The sequence below is a fragment of the Mytilus galloprovincialis genome, chromosome 9 (genome assembly GCF_965363235.1).
Source record: "Mytilus galloprovincialis chromosome 9, xbMytGall1.hap1.1, whole genome shotgun sequence".
Taxonomy (NCBI): domain Eukaryota; kingdom Metazoa; phylum Mollusca; class Bivalvia; order Mytilida; family Mytilidae; genus Mytilus; species Mytilus galloprovincialis.
Genome location: NC_134846.1, coordinates 51,922,445 through 51,938,781, shown reverse-complemented (window position 1 = coordinate 51,938,781; position 16,337 = coordinate 51,922,445). Strand labels below are relative to the sequence as shown.

The 16,337-nt window shown below is 31.7% G+C and overlaps 2 protein-coding genes across 3 annotated transcripts; one reads left to right on the top strand and one right to left on the bottom strand.

Annotated features, from left to right (window-relative positions):
• Nucleotides 1-3,600: 3,600 nt before the first annotated feature.
• LOC143046968 (hairy/enhancer-of-split related with YRPW motif protein 2-like) lies at nt 3,601-14,924 on the bottom strand. 2 transcript variants are annotated; one of them, XM_076219997.1, is made up of 4 exons: nt 14,772-14,924; nt 6,694-6,795; nt 5,909-6,005; nt 3,601-4,531 (listed from the first exon to the last, which is right to left on the bottom strand). In XM_076219997.1, the coding sequence occupies exons 1-4, from the start codon at nt 14,850-14,852 to the stop codon at nt 4,071-4,073; spliced, it is 741 nt and encodes a 246-aa protein (XP_076076112.1). In that variant the 5' UTR covers nt 14,853-14,924; the 3' UTR covers nt 3,601-4,070. The 2 variants fall into 2 exon arrangements, with proteins under 2 accessions (XP_076076112.1, XP_076076113.1); XM_076219998.1 differs by lacking the exon at nt 14,772-14,924 and adding an exon at nt 7,935-8,130.
• On the top strand, nt 10,132-12,117 carry LOC143045252 (uncharacterized). The gene is made up of 2 exons (XM_076217629.1): nt 10,132-10,250; nt 10,420-12,117. Exon 2 carries the CDS (start codon nt 10,627-10,629, stop codon nt 11,938-11,940), a length of 1,314 nt encoding a protein of 437 aa, XP_076073744.1. The 5' UTR covers nt 10,132-10,250; nt 10,420-10,626; the 3' UTR covers nt 11,941-12,117.
• Nucleotides 14,925-16,337: the final 1,413 nt, after the last annotated feature.

Here is a 16,337-nt window from a genome sequence, read left to right as displayed (position 1 = left end):
GAGTGTTAACATACTAAAAAAAAGATAAATACTGGTAATGAATATTGATACAGTCCCTTTATTGTAAATATCTCATCAATAAACAACAACACATTCAACCGGTGTGTATGACTATGGCGCAAATCTCTTAAAGATGCTATAGAATAATATAAAACATTTGAAATGGAAGAAAATTCCAAAAGGAAAAAAGACGTGGAATAAGATATCATAGGTTTTATTTCCAAAATATTGAGATTCAAAACCCTTATGCCACCTGAAAGATGCTGAAATGAACGAATTTTTTGCCCAATACCCAAGATGCATTACAGCAAGGGTCAAACATATATTGTGTAATTGCAGACATGTGTGTGGTCCCGATTGTGTATATGACCTACAGTATGACATCTGTAGTATAAATATAGTATGCAGGTATGATGCAATAATAATGCTTATTTCGTGATATATCGCGAAACCTCTAAAACTTGGAGAAACGTCATCATCTCGAAAAATATTAGCAAACAGAGATAAAGTCATGAAAAATGTAAATCCAAACAAAGACAATATAAGTAAACAATGGCTAACAGTTCTAAAATTATTGAATGTAGAAGTACAACAATCTCTATATAGTAAAAAGAAACATCTAAGAATAAGTCCTATCATTAACGAGTTACAGAAACAGAAACTTATAATCAAGGGAAACGTGTATGTGCCTTTCGAAACGAAAATATCTAGAATATCTAGCAATGCTGTTGGAACAACTACTAAAATTCCAACGAAAACATTGAACTGCATTTTCAACCGTGTCAATAGGCTGACGAGTACGCCTTTTACCTTAAAGCAATATTTGGTTTTCTCGATTTTGCTTTGAATGAGCGGAGAAGTCTCGGTTATTTGATCACAAACATTGATATTGCAAATCTCCGATCTGTCATTAAGTTCTTCAATATTCCTTTCAGTGTTTTGTCCGTCACACTGCTCCTTCTGTAAGTTCAGTGGCCACATTTCAAACACGAATATACTGGCAAGGAGTGCATACTCCATTATCATCGGATCAACAATTACTCTGGATCTCCAATACACTTTAGAGATTAATGTTTAATTACAATTACAGTCACTTATATTTGGCTCGAAGTAATAGTCCCTCGTGATGTAATATCCGGTAACAGTATAATAAGTCCAGACAGCAACGTTGGTTACCAAGATGAAGCTTACGGTGTAGAATATAACAATACTGTTTTTAAGTACAAACTTATACATTATCCGTATAAAAGCTGTCTGAGTTAGAAAAAATAAGATAAGTGCAATGTGTGCTGCTAAATTATTATCAAGATCAACGTGAGGTGGAGAACACTCTCTCCTGTAAATATACGCAATAATTTGATATGCTATTCCACCAACTCCGAAAAGGTAAAGAAATTTCAGTTTTAACCAGGCTGTGTTGTCCCGTTTATACAATGTATCGCTTCCATTTCTTGTTATTCTTTTTGTATTTATATAAATGATCACCATGCACGCTAAAAATGCCAAAGCACACAAGACTATGAGGTATGCACTACCAGGTGGTGTCATCGAAGACGTGACATTTCGCCCCCGATATGATGATACGAACACGGCACAACATGAAAACGATATAAAAGCAACCAGAAAAATAAGACCGGAAATGCTACCATCATTCCTATGGAACCTGCTTGTTGATGGAACTCCGGCAGAAAACAGCAATAAGATCCCTTTTAAATCGGACATTGTTAGCAAAAACAGTTTGCGTTTTTAAGCTCAACTTTGACGATAAACAAAGGTAAGCTTCTTTATATACCATTAAATTCAAATGTTTCCTTATATGATAATAACTTCAAACGATATTCGATTGTATCTGTTCTGTGAAGTTTTAAATGTAAAAGTTACGTTTTAACAAATAACTTTTATTTTTCCCTTGAACAGTGATGCGTGTTGATAAAAATATTGAGGAAGTTAGATTAATTTTTTTGAATTTCCCCAAGGAAATGCATTATTGTTGTACAAATAATATTCTTAATTTAAATTTTTAAAAATGTTAATTTAAATAACCGTCGTTACATTTATAGTTTGTTTTTTTTTTTTTTTATTTATCGAGTACGTTTGATTTGGTATTTACATTGTCATGAATATAACACATCCAATAGCACGCTAATCTTTAAAAGATAATTCTTAAATGACGTGCTTCTTTCGCTTTGTAAACAAACCCATGTTCGAAATCCAATAAAATGTGTTGGCACATGCGTATATGAATTTTATCAAATTGGCATGCATTTAATTTATTTCATTAACTTAAAATACTTTCTAACTCTTAAATGATGCACATCTTGTTACTAATACAATAACATATACAATGTGTTACAATTCGCAGTTTACATATTTGACCTAGATACGGCAACGTCATGCTGGCCGTTCAAAACCCCTCCCTCTGAAAAGCAAATTGCATGTTTTAACTGCTTTTTACAATAAAAGGGGGAGGTACAAGGAAATTCTTCCAAAAACGCTCTTCACACATCGGACATAGAAATTACCGTAATTGTCTTAATCAGAATCGAAATAATTGATGACATAAATAAAATTAACGGTACCAATTTTCTTGCACCAGATGCGCATTTCGACAATACATGTCTCTTCAGTGAATATTTGAACTTCAAAGTATATATAAAAGATGAAGAGCTATAATCCAAAAGGTTCAAAAAGTATAGCCAGATCCGTGGAAGGAATCAGAGCTTTGCATGAGGGAGATACATTCTTTAATTTATAATAATTTCTATCATTTTGTAACAGCAAATTTTAATAACACAAAAAAAAACGTATTTCATGTAAGCTTACTTAATTAAATGTAGGATTAACATGGGTAGGCATTAGATTCGTGGTATTTTATCCCTCGCTATCGTGTGCGCAAAAATAATCACGAATGATTATGTAACTCCAACCCTTGTTCAAGCTACAATAAAGCATAACTTGCATCAAATATTTCTGAAACGTTTTTAGATACAGAAGTTGATAATGGATTTATAATGCAAGTTTGAAACGTAAGAACACGGGATTAATATATATATAATCTACGCACACAAGGCTTGTTGTTCCAAATATCGGATACAGGCCATCGGGGTATGACACCCTTCGATTTTCAATTCCCCCATTTTAGTATATCAAAATTTAAATTTCTTTATTATTTCTTTTATTTCAAGCGCTCTTTGTAGTTTATCCGTTTTGTCACCTACTTACATCTAAAAGAGAAGCAGCTTTGTTTAAACTACAATAGTCGTGACACAATAGATAGAGTAATAAAAAATCAATACAAAAAAGGGCGTTCTGTGATATTAGATTGATGCTGGTTTAATTTTGTTGGAAATATTCTCCAAGTTCCTTGAAATCGTAAACGTATGAATGACATTATCATTTTTAAACCCCTGAAGAAGTTAATAGATACATGTACTTAATTACCATGAATAAATTAATTTTCTTAATATATGAGAAGGTTTAAAACCAAATATCAAAACTAACAATTTTTAATTTCATCTTTTCTAAAGTCAGAATGAAATCTTAGTACATAGCAAGAAATTTAGTATTAACGAAATGATCTTTAAATATATAAAACGAATACACATCATATCTTAATATTTATTTCTAGAAACGTTTCACATATTGCATTATAAGATCTATATATTCTCGCACATATGTGTGTTTCGGACACTCATAACCAAACATCAACATTACACCAACACACAGACACTTTCTTAATGCCTACATTATATTCCGTCGCAATTAGAGTTCTTGAATTTTTTTCCCCTTTGTAGTCCTAAGAAAATCTGCTGGTCCTCACAATTATTTGTATTGCAAAACACCACAATTTTGTCGGTGCTTGCTTTGCAAAATTTTGGTCACAAAGTCTTCGGACACCCACTTTTCGAGAACTCTGCTTAATTCTTTGAAGTATTTATTTTCTTATAAATCTTTGAAAGTATATATAAAAAGAATGAAATAGGTGCACTTCTTTAGGATGCATTTGGAATTTAACACAATTCTCCGCCTTTTTATAGTTACATTGTTTTAATAAGAAAGTCTAGAACATTTCAGTCTCTTTTTAATAAAGGATTTCGATCTGCAAAACAAAGTAGCCCAGTGAATGATGGCATTAATTGAAATGGTGATGTAAAGTTTGTTGCCTTCGCCATGGAGCTGTTCCTTGATTCTCCATTTAAACGAAAGTCGTATGAACTGATACGTTGATTAACAGCATAAGGATTGAATCGGGAACTTGTGGGAGGAGAAGTGCCACCTTTGTAAGATGATAGACTTTTGAAGGATGCGTTATTTATAGATATACTTTGTCTGTGTGCTATTCCACTTGCAATGGACGCGTCAGGCTTAAATCTTGTTTGTAAGTACGACATCATTCTTGTGCATCTGTGGTCATGGACATTCAGGCCTTCAACATCCATCATATAATGCATGATTTCACGAATACAATCGTTGTAACCTGTTTGGTAGTGTTGCATAAAATCTGTCCAAATTTCAGAGTTATACCAGTCACCTTGAAAATTTTAAATTATTTTATTAGTATACTTCACCTTGAAACATCATTAAAATATATTAAGGAAGTAAATAAAGTAAACTTCAAATTGAATTACTTCCCTGATACTCATGTTACATACCTACCAATGTAAATTTGCTTTATTTATTTTTTTTTAATTTATTAACAAACGTTTGTACCAGATAGCATAATAGTTTTTGTAAACAGTTTAGCTTTTATATTGAGCGTATCCTATCGGCTTACATTATTATAATTTAACTGCTACATTGACAATGTGATACTATAAGTCGATGTTATTGAAAGTTTTATTTCAAAAGACACATTTTTGAAAGGACACCTGCCTATAGACATGTGTAAATGTACAAAGACACGAACAGATGAATGTATAATCATCTCGTTACGTTTCATTGGTTCGATAATTTCGAGTACGCTCTACTCCAAACTGTCAAACATGTTACACTTTTGACGAAATATTAGATGAAGCGTTTTACAATTTATCGATCTTTCACATTCATATGCAACATTTATACGGGTATTAATAAACGAGCAATGCACGCGTAACATTGATAAAACACGTTTTAACACGTAACCAGTGTAGTATACATTAGTTATAGCCGTTGGTTAAGTTTGAAAGTTCACTATTCTCTCAAAGTAAATGGTTTTGATCCGGATATGCTGTCACAGACACGTTCCTGGAACGCGACTGGCACGTGTAGATTGAGCGAGACAAATTATGTGCTGGCATGAAGTACGACACAGTGATTACTACATCTGTCATTCATCCCGGTTTGTTTGTTTTGTTTTGTGTTGTCTTTTGGGAGGAGGCGGATTCTACATAACTGTCCTTAATATTTACAGAATACAAAATTCTCCAGTCTTTTTATAGGCAGTCTTGTTTTTATGGAAAAATTTTGTGAGTATTTAAATTAATGCAAATTCTAAGTACGTGTCGCTTCTTGCAAGATGATGAGGATGGTTATGATCATGATCATGATAGTGAAATTGTGTTTAATGTCTGATAGTTAATGGAAAGAACAAAACATGATAATTGATTATGAACCCTGCTTTTTACTACAGTTTAATATTATGCAATGTATTTAATCTTCGGTGAATAATTCATATTTTGAATATAATTTAGGTATTTAAATGGTGGTGGTTTTTTTTTATAATTATAACTTTTTTGGCCAATAACTGATTTTAAGTAAAACTCGTTTTGATTTAAAACAATTCCCAGTGTCCACTACAAACGCAAGTATTAGTTGATAGTAGGGACTGGTTTTAATCAGACTGTGCAAGACTCAATTTTCTTTTTGTATTCGTTCATGGTTTTAACTGTTTTATATAGATCATACTTATTTTAGCTTTTTAAATATTTACCGTTTTCAACTCTGATTCCTAATTCTGTTGCTTGAATAGCTCTTAGATATTCAACTGTCATTTCTAATATTTCTGCTTTTTCTAGCTTTCCAGATGTCTGAAATATATTTAATAAATAAACAACATCACTGTACAAAAAATGTCTTATGCCATATAACTTGTCTCCGCAAACTTTTTAATAAATTTTCGTTACCGTACAAATTGTCCAAGCAATATATATTCTATTTGACTGTTTGATATAATTTTTCAAAGAATTTTGCATTTCTTGATATTTACTAAACTATGCTTCTATTCTTATGGAATAGTGAATTATACTTTAAATATTCAAAGAAGATTGAAGAATGTATATATGTGGCGAAAAGGAGCGATCCGACGGTGTTCTTACTTTTGTTATACATTCAAGAAAATCTTAATGAGTTCATTATACAATTTGAGTAATGGATTAAATTGAATATGTATTAATCTGAATTTTACGAGATAATTGAACATTATCCCTTATTTTCTCTTTTATATTCCTAGATGTTAATATTATTTACCATTAAACTTTGTAGACTATTTCATTTTGATAAAAAAAAAAATGAGGAATGAGATTTTTAGATTCCTTCCGTAAAATAACGTGACAAAGTCACACGTGCATATAACGTAACACTTGATTTCTGTTACTTCAAATAACGCCTAGATAAGAAAAAATAAGAAAAAGAAAAAAGGGAGATTATGGCTGTCAACTCTTCACAAGAGACCCAATGAAACTGAGTATTTATTAATCGTGTTAGTATCATCCTTACCTGCTTAGAAAATGCTGCTGGAACAGTCTGACTAAGTTCAGACAGACACGAGTTTATTCTGTCCCGTCTTTTCTTTTCTATAACTTTGTGAGAAGTTTGATCCTGTTCAAAAATAAAATTCGTTTTCTATTACACGTAACTATCATTTATATTTAAGATGAGTAGAACATATATAAACTCTTTTTTTATAATTCGTGAATTATTTTAATAAAGGTTTCAATAGATTAAAAAGCGTATCTTAAACACTTAAGTGTTTACTTCAGTCGATTCAATTAGTCTATGTGAATGATTTAAACTGATTTAATCATTGAAGACGCTCAAATTCAAGCTTAAGTATGACTGAAAATCTATCAAATATGCCATTATATTTTCAGATGGTTTTTGTCAATTGAAAAATGAAAGTGCCGTATCCGTGTTTATTCTCAACATTTATACATGGTTTGTATTATCATCAAATACAACTTACTTTCAAATATTAAAAATGAATACAAATGCGGCCATTTTCATTTTAGATGGAAACCGTCTAAAATTTAACCAAAAAGCTAAATTTCTACGATTTCAGTAATTGAGTATGACTTAATAATGCTAGTACCCGATAAATTGTATTATCAAATGCACCTCATTTTTTTGTAACAGAAGTATTCTACTTTCCAATAAATAGGTAAAAGTAATTTTTTGTAAAACTGCTATATTTTGTGGTCAAAAAGGGTTCGTACTGGGCCTACTCCTTTAAAAAAAACATGCTGTTTCGAACAGAACTTGAAAATTCACATTAGAAGATGGAAATTCCCATTTGACTTATACAATTCAACGTTATAATTAACAGATTACGGGAGAACCATTATATGCATTTTAAGTTTTAAAAAATATTCAAAGCGAGGCTTCGGGGATGCCAGAAAACAAGATATTCCTTTAATCTTGCAGTTTTACAACCTGAAACCTGAAAGTGACAATATTGATTAACAATAACATTTTTTTGTTATTTCTATGTTCCTAGATGAGAAGAATTCTCGGCGTATATTTATATATACTTTTCCATCTTATTTCCTTATAAACAATTTTTCTAATGTAATTTTTGAAATCAAAAAGTAAGAATTTCATTTTTAAGAAGGACTTTTATTATACTTATATTTCTTTTTTCCCCATTATATTTATATGCAATCTTTCAAAAGATACTCTCACGTATTTGTGTTCTAAAATATTTAATTTCAGAAACGAATAAACAAATAAATTTTACTAACCGCATCTGAATTATTCGCTTCCATGTTATTTCAACTTCTGAGAATGAATTTTAATAATTTCCCTGCAGTGAATGCTCTTCCAGAATGCAAAAAAAATATTGATGTCCAGGATTTAAATGTTACGAGAACGATCTAATTAATGCAGTATAGCAAGATTATCCCACATGCAATTAATTCATTTTACACGTGCATTGACGGATATTAAAATGGTTAAATCACAGAAGCCTCTTAATGTTATAAACTATATGATTTGGGAATAACCTATACCACGGAGGAGCGCGTGCCGATATATTTTACGCACGCGAGATTTCGCAACAGCCGACAGTTCTGTCACGTGCTGGACACAGCTAACCAACAGTATCGGCACGCGAATTGCCTAATGGGTTCACGTGCCCGGATGATCCGGAACACTTGGTCACAAGGTTTATAATGCGACTGGTGGATACTTTAATTAGAGAGATGGGTTGATTGATCGAAAAACCACGTAACAGCTGATTTTTTTAATTATTGGAATATGTCAAGTTTAGCTTGTGAAAAACATGAAAATAATATTGAATTATGCACACATGTTTCCATTTCGGTCTTTACTTGTGTTGTCATGTTGCAAAATATGAATCTGCATTTTATCCGACAACCTACAATCAGTTTACTAAATTAATTTCGTCTTCTTGGATACTGTAACTATCATGAACAAATATTATATATAAAAAAAAAGTACTGATTTTATTTTAGTATATTTCTGTGTCATTCTTTTTGTTTTGCGTCTACAAAAAGCAAATTTGTTTTTTTGTAAACAATGTCAGATGTGGTGGGTTTTTTTTGGAAAAAATATAAGGGGGCCTATGAATATAAAAATGCATGGATTGTCAAAAAATGTATTGTGTAATTGTACTCGCCTAGAAAAAGAAGATCAAATTATAGTTTATTTGAAAATTTTCTCATCATTTTATATTACTTAATTAAATTTGTCCTGTACATTAGTTAAAAAAACAATACAGTCGATTCAAACTATATTCTATGTCAATTTAAAACAATACTTTTTCTTTCAAAAGGTCAGTTTATTAAAGCTGTAAACTCTTTTAAAAATAAGAAGATGTGGCATGATTGCCAATAAAACAACTATCCATCAGGGACCTAATGACAAAGAAATTAACAACTAAAGGTTACCTTACGGTCTTAAACAATAAGCAAAGTCCATACCACATAGTCAGCTAGCTGTAAAAGACTCCGAAAAGACAAATGTAGAACAATTCAAACTTGTCTTGTTTCAAATAAGAAAGGCAGTTCTACTATCATTATTGCTTGATGTCCTACTTTAGCTGTAGTATTGATCTTTTGATATAATTTTTAAACTGGGGGAGAACATTTTGTCAAAGGAGGGGGGGTTACTGATAAATCATTTTAAGAACAATAAGACCATATTTTTTATACGTAAGATATGACTGTTGAACCTGCTCAAGCTGACTTTCTTACTGTATAAACTGAAGTTAACATGCTTTCTCGGACAGTGTCTTTCATACAAGGATAGTAGGAATTACCATAAAGACAAAATAGTACACCAGCCCCTTCCATTCAACAAAAGCTAGTATCTCCTAAAAAAATAGTCAAGCACCATCGAACTGCGTACGGTACATATAGCCAAAATTTATGCCATCAGTGGCAACGCCAATTTTGGACCCAGTTTTTAACGGTACCAAATTTATAAACAACAAATTGACTCATGTTGAATGGTGTGTCATTCTAGAGCAGCTAAATAATGTAATTTTAAATTTTAATGGTAGTTTTTTCATTCGCTCATGCATCTCCTTGTTAAAAATTCAATATGTACTATCAATACTTTTAACCTTTTGATTAACGATACTGAATCTTATTAGATGAGACTGATTGTCTACGGATTTTGCAAAATGGAAGCGGTGAGGCAGCCGAATATTTTTTTCTTTTTAAGATATGTATTTGATAAATAAGCTTACCAATGATAGACAAATTCATTACGATAGGAAATTTGATTTGTCGTTCATTGATATAACACTTTTTCATTTCATTTAACTATTATCACATTGTATTATTTCCTCTATTCTGATTAAACTGATTTAGTAATAGTTTCGAGTCGTATGATTCACCTTTTATGGAAATATTTAATATCATAACCATCAACAAACTGTGTTAAGGGAAGACTTTCATTACATTTAGAATACACATGCACCGAATTCATAATTGTTTTCCACTTTAGTCCTGATACAACCTAGTCAGATTACACATCGGTGAGGAGAATACACATTTTCCACAATTTGATTACATTGGAGAATCACTATCTGGGTTTGTTACATTTATTACTGTTACAGTAGCATGTTCAATCATTTAGGTATTTAATTTTAATTATCTTTAATTGAGTACCATTTCAAATTGCAAACAAGAAACAAATTTGTATAAATCTTTGTGTTTGAAAAGTTCATTTTCAAAAATAATCATTTTTTTTATATTGTAGAAAAAATACATCATTACCGGGTGTCTCCACAAAATTTTGAGAGCAACAATTGTACTTCCGTTTACTGCGGGACTTGTTAAGGACCGAAGAAATGGCAATTATACAGTACATGATGGCAGTATATCCGGTGTCGTTTTATTAACAACTATAGTTATAATTGTTGTTGTCACAAGTATTGCTCTTCCAATTAACAATTCTAGATATCTAATGATTGGATTGTTATTTCTTGCTATATTCAGTTTAATTTTCTGTCGTGTGTTGGTATACTTTCGTAGCCATTGGAAATATTCAAGGAAACCAAGAGTAACAGACAAGTTAAAAATAATATTTCTGTGGGGGTTTTGCATTGGAAATATTGTATACCTAGCAACGAAATTGGCAGTAAATATCCAGTGTGACCAATACCCGTCGCTTGTTGAACCAATATTATACTACATTTTCATTTGGGTATTTGATATCAGCCAAACCGCATTTATTCATTATTTTTCCAGATTTAGATTCGCTAGTATGACTTATTTTTACTACATACTTATGTTTATGTTTGTTGCCAATATATCTGCATGGACACACCGAACTATTGACATGTATAATGATGATCAAATGCTGACTATACTAGAACAAAATCAAACAGATGATACATGTAACAATAAAACAACACTTCATCAGACATTTACCATCCTTAAGCCGTTCTTAGAACCATTGTTGCTAGAATATTGTTTACTGTGTATGATTTTCATCTCCGAGATGTGGCCTAGACATATAACAGAAACAAAAGATCAGCAAGATTTACATATATATGATTCAGCATCATACCAGCAAAGCTTTGAAAATCAGCCGCTTCTGTCCAGTAGACCGTTAACAGTATCAACACAACACCACCCCACAAATAAAAAATCGATGTGTTGCGTAGTTTTTGTTATTCTGTATACACTTTCGTATAGTATAATACAATGCGTGTTTCTTTATGTAGATAAACTTAAACCATATCAACTGGTAAACAGTGTTTACGCTCTTTTTGGAAATCTCGTAGCAATTTCTTTGCTAATCAAATGTTTTTATGAATTGTCCGGTCAGTTACAGCCAAAGAAAACACCAAGAGCCACTATGAATATGAAACATTTTATTATATTGACCACATCTCTAGCCACATGCGGTTTCTTCATCGTTCAGTTAATTGGTGCAAAATACCGCGATACCTGGGAAGATTTGAATTATGTTATACGATTAGCTGCAACAATACTTCAAACTACATTCATATTACAGATGAAGCAATATCGGAAATGCGGGAATGTGAATTCGTATTTTACAATACGTAATGTGTTTTCGCTTGTGTGTATCTTAAATTTTGGGATTTGGTTTTACTACACATTTATATCTGCACAACACGAGTTTTTCCACAGACATAGACATCAAATGTTTGACAGACAAACAATATTAGGAGTTAAACATTTTTGGTTTCCTTTTGTTATTTTCTACCATTTTGAATGCTTTTTGACATTCTATCGTTTATTTAAGGAATGATGTATTATTTATATATCCTCCGAGGTTTTTATTATATACTGTGGTTCTTGACCATCAAAGTTCTGCATTTCTAACAGCAGGTTTAATTGAAAATTGTTGACGAATATCTTTAGTTGAGTTTAGTTTTCTTATTGTTCAAGCTTTCTTTTTACATTTGTAATAAAATTCTAGGCGTGTTGTCTTTGTTTCAAGTTAATGCGTCGTCTTTTAAGAGATTTCTCAAATTTTTGGTGAAAGTAAATTAAAATAATATCAAAGCATAGCAAACAAACTAAGGCCAAACATACGGGACACTCGTTAATGGGGAGTCAAGGTCACGAAACACCCAGTAGTAATGTGTTTTGTATGAAGAAGTACAGAATAATTATAGTTGTTTGTTTTTCATTTATTGTTTTAACATAAACCATAAACTGTTGGTCTTATTTTGAATTGATTTCAATTTTGTCACACCAGATGAATTCCTTAAGGTGACTTCTATTCTTACATTCCAGTGTCTCATTGGCAATCGTACTACCTCTATTTATGTTTATAATTGTTATTCGGATAACAGAATATGCAATCAAATTAAAATATTGATCTCTGATTTCGAAATCAGAGATCAATATTTTAATTAAATTGACAGAATATGTATTTTGAAAGCTAATTATACTAAGATCTACCCAGGAAAATGTTGAAGATAAGGAAACTTACGCCCTTTTTTCTTAAGTGATATACTTAAATCATCTTTAACTGTTTCCTTATTGGAACAACGATTTGAGAGTGAAAGCAAACCGCTGATATGCGTATGACACATTTTAAATTGAGAAAATACCTACGGATTTTCTTAAATATGAGGTGAACCTATGAGGGTTCTCTATATTTTTTATTATGAAATCAATAGAAATTTGTTTACGGTATTGTGGGCATATTATGCTGTTATATATCTAAAATATTTCCCATATCATATTATCTTGATATTTCTAACACATCACACATGAACACCGATATAGGAGGATCACAGGGGTAGTCATTTTTTGTCACCTCACCTTTCCTCTCAATTTTCAACTGAACATGTGACCAGCCATGCAATTTTGGGTCCAAATCCATAATAAAAAATGTATATGCTAAATGTACCTATATATACACAACAATACTTAAAAGTATTAGAGAGATGTGGACTGCAGTTTTTAAGAAACGGCATTTCGTAATGTTTCACCTCAATAGAGAAAATTGACAATTGTTTCCCTTATTTCTGGTATGAGGTGATAATTTTTAAAAAATTAGAATACATGAACTGTGTTTGCTTTTTCTTTTTCCAGTTGAACTTAACCACAGGCTTCTTTTCAATGTCAATTTATGTATATTAATAATCTATATATCTAGGTTAAACAATTTGGTATGATTCCATAGTAACTATATACTTCATAGTTATTACATAAACCATGTATGGCATATTTAATTTTGCGTTTCAACTTTTTGCTAGACAAACTATAAAAAATGAGATTTTGTTAACATATGTCTTTTATAAGTAATGATGTAGAGTATTTGAAATACATTTAAAGTGTTCACTATGTTGCGTGTATACAATTTGGTTTTTTTATCATGTGAATACCTATGTGAATATACTAAAATTTTTTATTTTTCAAATAGTAAAAATACGTCGGACAAAAGAGTGTTGCTTCTCCAAGAATTATTATTTCTTGCACAACATAACTATTCTGAACTATTGCTCATTGTATCACAGATCAAATTTATTCGTTCATTGTGTGTTAATTTGTGTTACTACATTTTTTAATTGAGTTAAGCCTTCCAATTGATATTTCATAGTGTGTCTTTCTTATGTTGTGATGTTATACTATTGTTTCAGAAAAGGGGGAAGGTTTGGTACCATTAAAATGTTTAATCCCGCTGCAATTGTTTAACCTGTCCTAAGTCAGGAATCTTATGTTCAGTGGTTGTCGTCTGTTTATGTGGTTCATAAGTATTTCTCTTTTCTCGTTTTTATATAGATTAGACCGTTGGTTTTCTCTTTTAAATGGTTTTACACTAGTATTTTTTGGGGCCCATTATAGCTTGCTGTTCGGTGTTAGCAAAGGCTCCGTGTTAAGGCCGTACTTTGACCTATGATGGTTTACTTTTATAAATTGTTTCTTGGATGGAGAGTTGTTACATAGGCACTCATACCACAATGTTCAAGTCTTTTGTAGTCCCCAACCCCTTGCACTCGAGACGAGCACGCAACTCAAAAGACCACATATACGGTATTTGATATAAATGTACTAAACAAGGTTCTCCTGATTTGATACCCCAACCTCACACTCGAGTCGAGTACGCTAGGTAAAAGACCCCAAACTGTAAACCAACTTATGTTCGCGAGATATTTATTTTCGCGACCTTCGCGAGTAGAAAATACCGCGAATATAAATCGTCGCGAATACTAGTATGTAAACTTCGATCTTTCCTTATTAAACTACATTACTAGTAATCGCAAAATTAAGTAGCCGCAATGTGGTCAAGAACGGGTAAAAAGCAAAAATAAGTTGGGTTTACAGTAGACGGGGTTTGATATAAATGAACTAGACAAGTACAAAAATAGTTTGATCATGTTCAGGAACGATCGATTAGATGTCTTGTTTTTATCCCCTGTGGTTCGGTTGCTCAATTACTAAGATTATTTTAAATAGCAGGGTTATTGTGGAAAAAGAAAGAGTTTTTACAGTATAATTAACAGAACGGAAAGGAAGCAAGTGTTTCCACGATTTTTTTTAAGGAATCAATTTAAGGAGGCTATCATGAGGAATACAACTACTAGTTATATTCTTAAATGAAATAAAATTATATATTCTATATACCTGCATCGCCAGAATAATTCCCGACAAAAAGTGTACAGCCATTCGTTTCGTTTGATATGCTGTAAGTCTTGTAGTCGGCATATTTTGTATCGCCTTCAAAGTCAAGTCAAGATAAATTGTAAGCTATGGTCTTCATTTGATGAATCAAGTCATTTGCTTAAAATAAAAACCAAATTATAAGCAAAAAGAAAACTTAAACAGATTGGGCAGGACAGTTTTGAAATGACAAAAATACTTTTTCTTATTCTTTTTAAAATATAGATCTACAAGACCATAAACACCAAAAAAAAACGACAATGAACTTACCTTAAATAAATCAAATTTAAATAGACAATAACTATTTAGTGTCTTTAAATATTAGCTGTATTTGTACGAGGCTAGGAAACAAGGTGTATGCGAGCTTTTAGCGAGCTATTACACCTGTTTCAAGCCTCGTACAAATACAGCTGATATTTAAAGACACTAAACAGTTATTGTCTTTATCCTGCAATTAATTCTGTATATTATTTGTGTTTTGAAAGACACAAAAACACACGTTTTTCATTTATTTTCGATTTGAAATCCCTTGAGGCCCATGTAGTTATATACAATACAGTAATCACACATTCAGCTGAAGACGGGTTCGCAAAAAAAGAATCTCAAATGGTCAACAATAATACATCGCTCAAGGTGAATAATTATCTATTTTAACATAACAACTAATTTCAACAGTAAAAACAAGTAATAAAACATTGTCCAACTTGAAACAGGAGAGTACGAGTTGTCCTACGCTTCAGACTCGACATTCACTAAACATGCATGCTAAAATTGACATGGTTATTTTTGTTACACAATCATACACATTCAATTTTTGAAATCGATAGTTGTCATCGTAAAAAAGACTGCTTTTCATGTGTGTATGTTATCAAAAAATTGTGATTCTTATTGCTCTAAAGAAATGTTTGAAAACAAACCGAACATATAAAAGTAATCGTTAATTCGCAATTAATACGTCAATGGAATGCGACTGCAATACACATTCTGAGGTCACGCAGGTTCATACAATACTCAGTTCGACAGTGGGCGGAGCTTTAAAGCGATATCTGTATAATATATATCAAGCGATATCTATAGGGCTGTATCTGTATAGTAGAACACTTAATTGCAGGATAAACGGTAATAACTGTCTTTCCTAGATTCAGATATTTCGGTTTTAAACGGTGAACTCCACACTTAAATTTCGACAAAAGGGACGATTTTTCGTTCCCTATGGTTAATTTTCCATTTTTAGATGGTGATGTTCCCTTGGCATCATCTTACGGTGTTTATATCTCAAAGCTCGTTCGCCACGCCCGTGTCTGTTGTGACGTTTTTGATTTTAACGGACGGAATCAATGTATTACTGGTAAATTATTAAACCAGGGATATCGTTATCATAAATTATTTAAAACCTTTACTAAATTTGTCCATAGATATAAAGATTTGGTTTTGAATATAAAAAAGAAGATGTGGTATGATTGCCAATGAGACACCTATCCACAAAAGACCAAAATGACACAGACATTAACAACTATAGGTCACTGTACG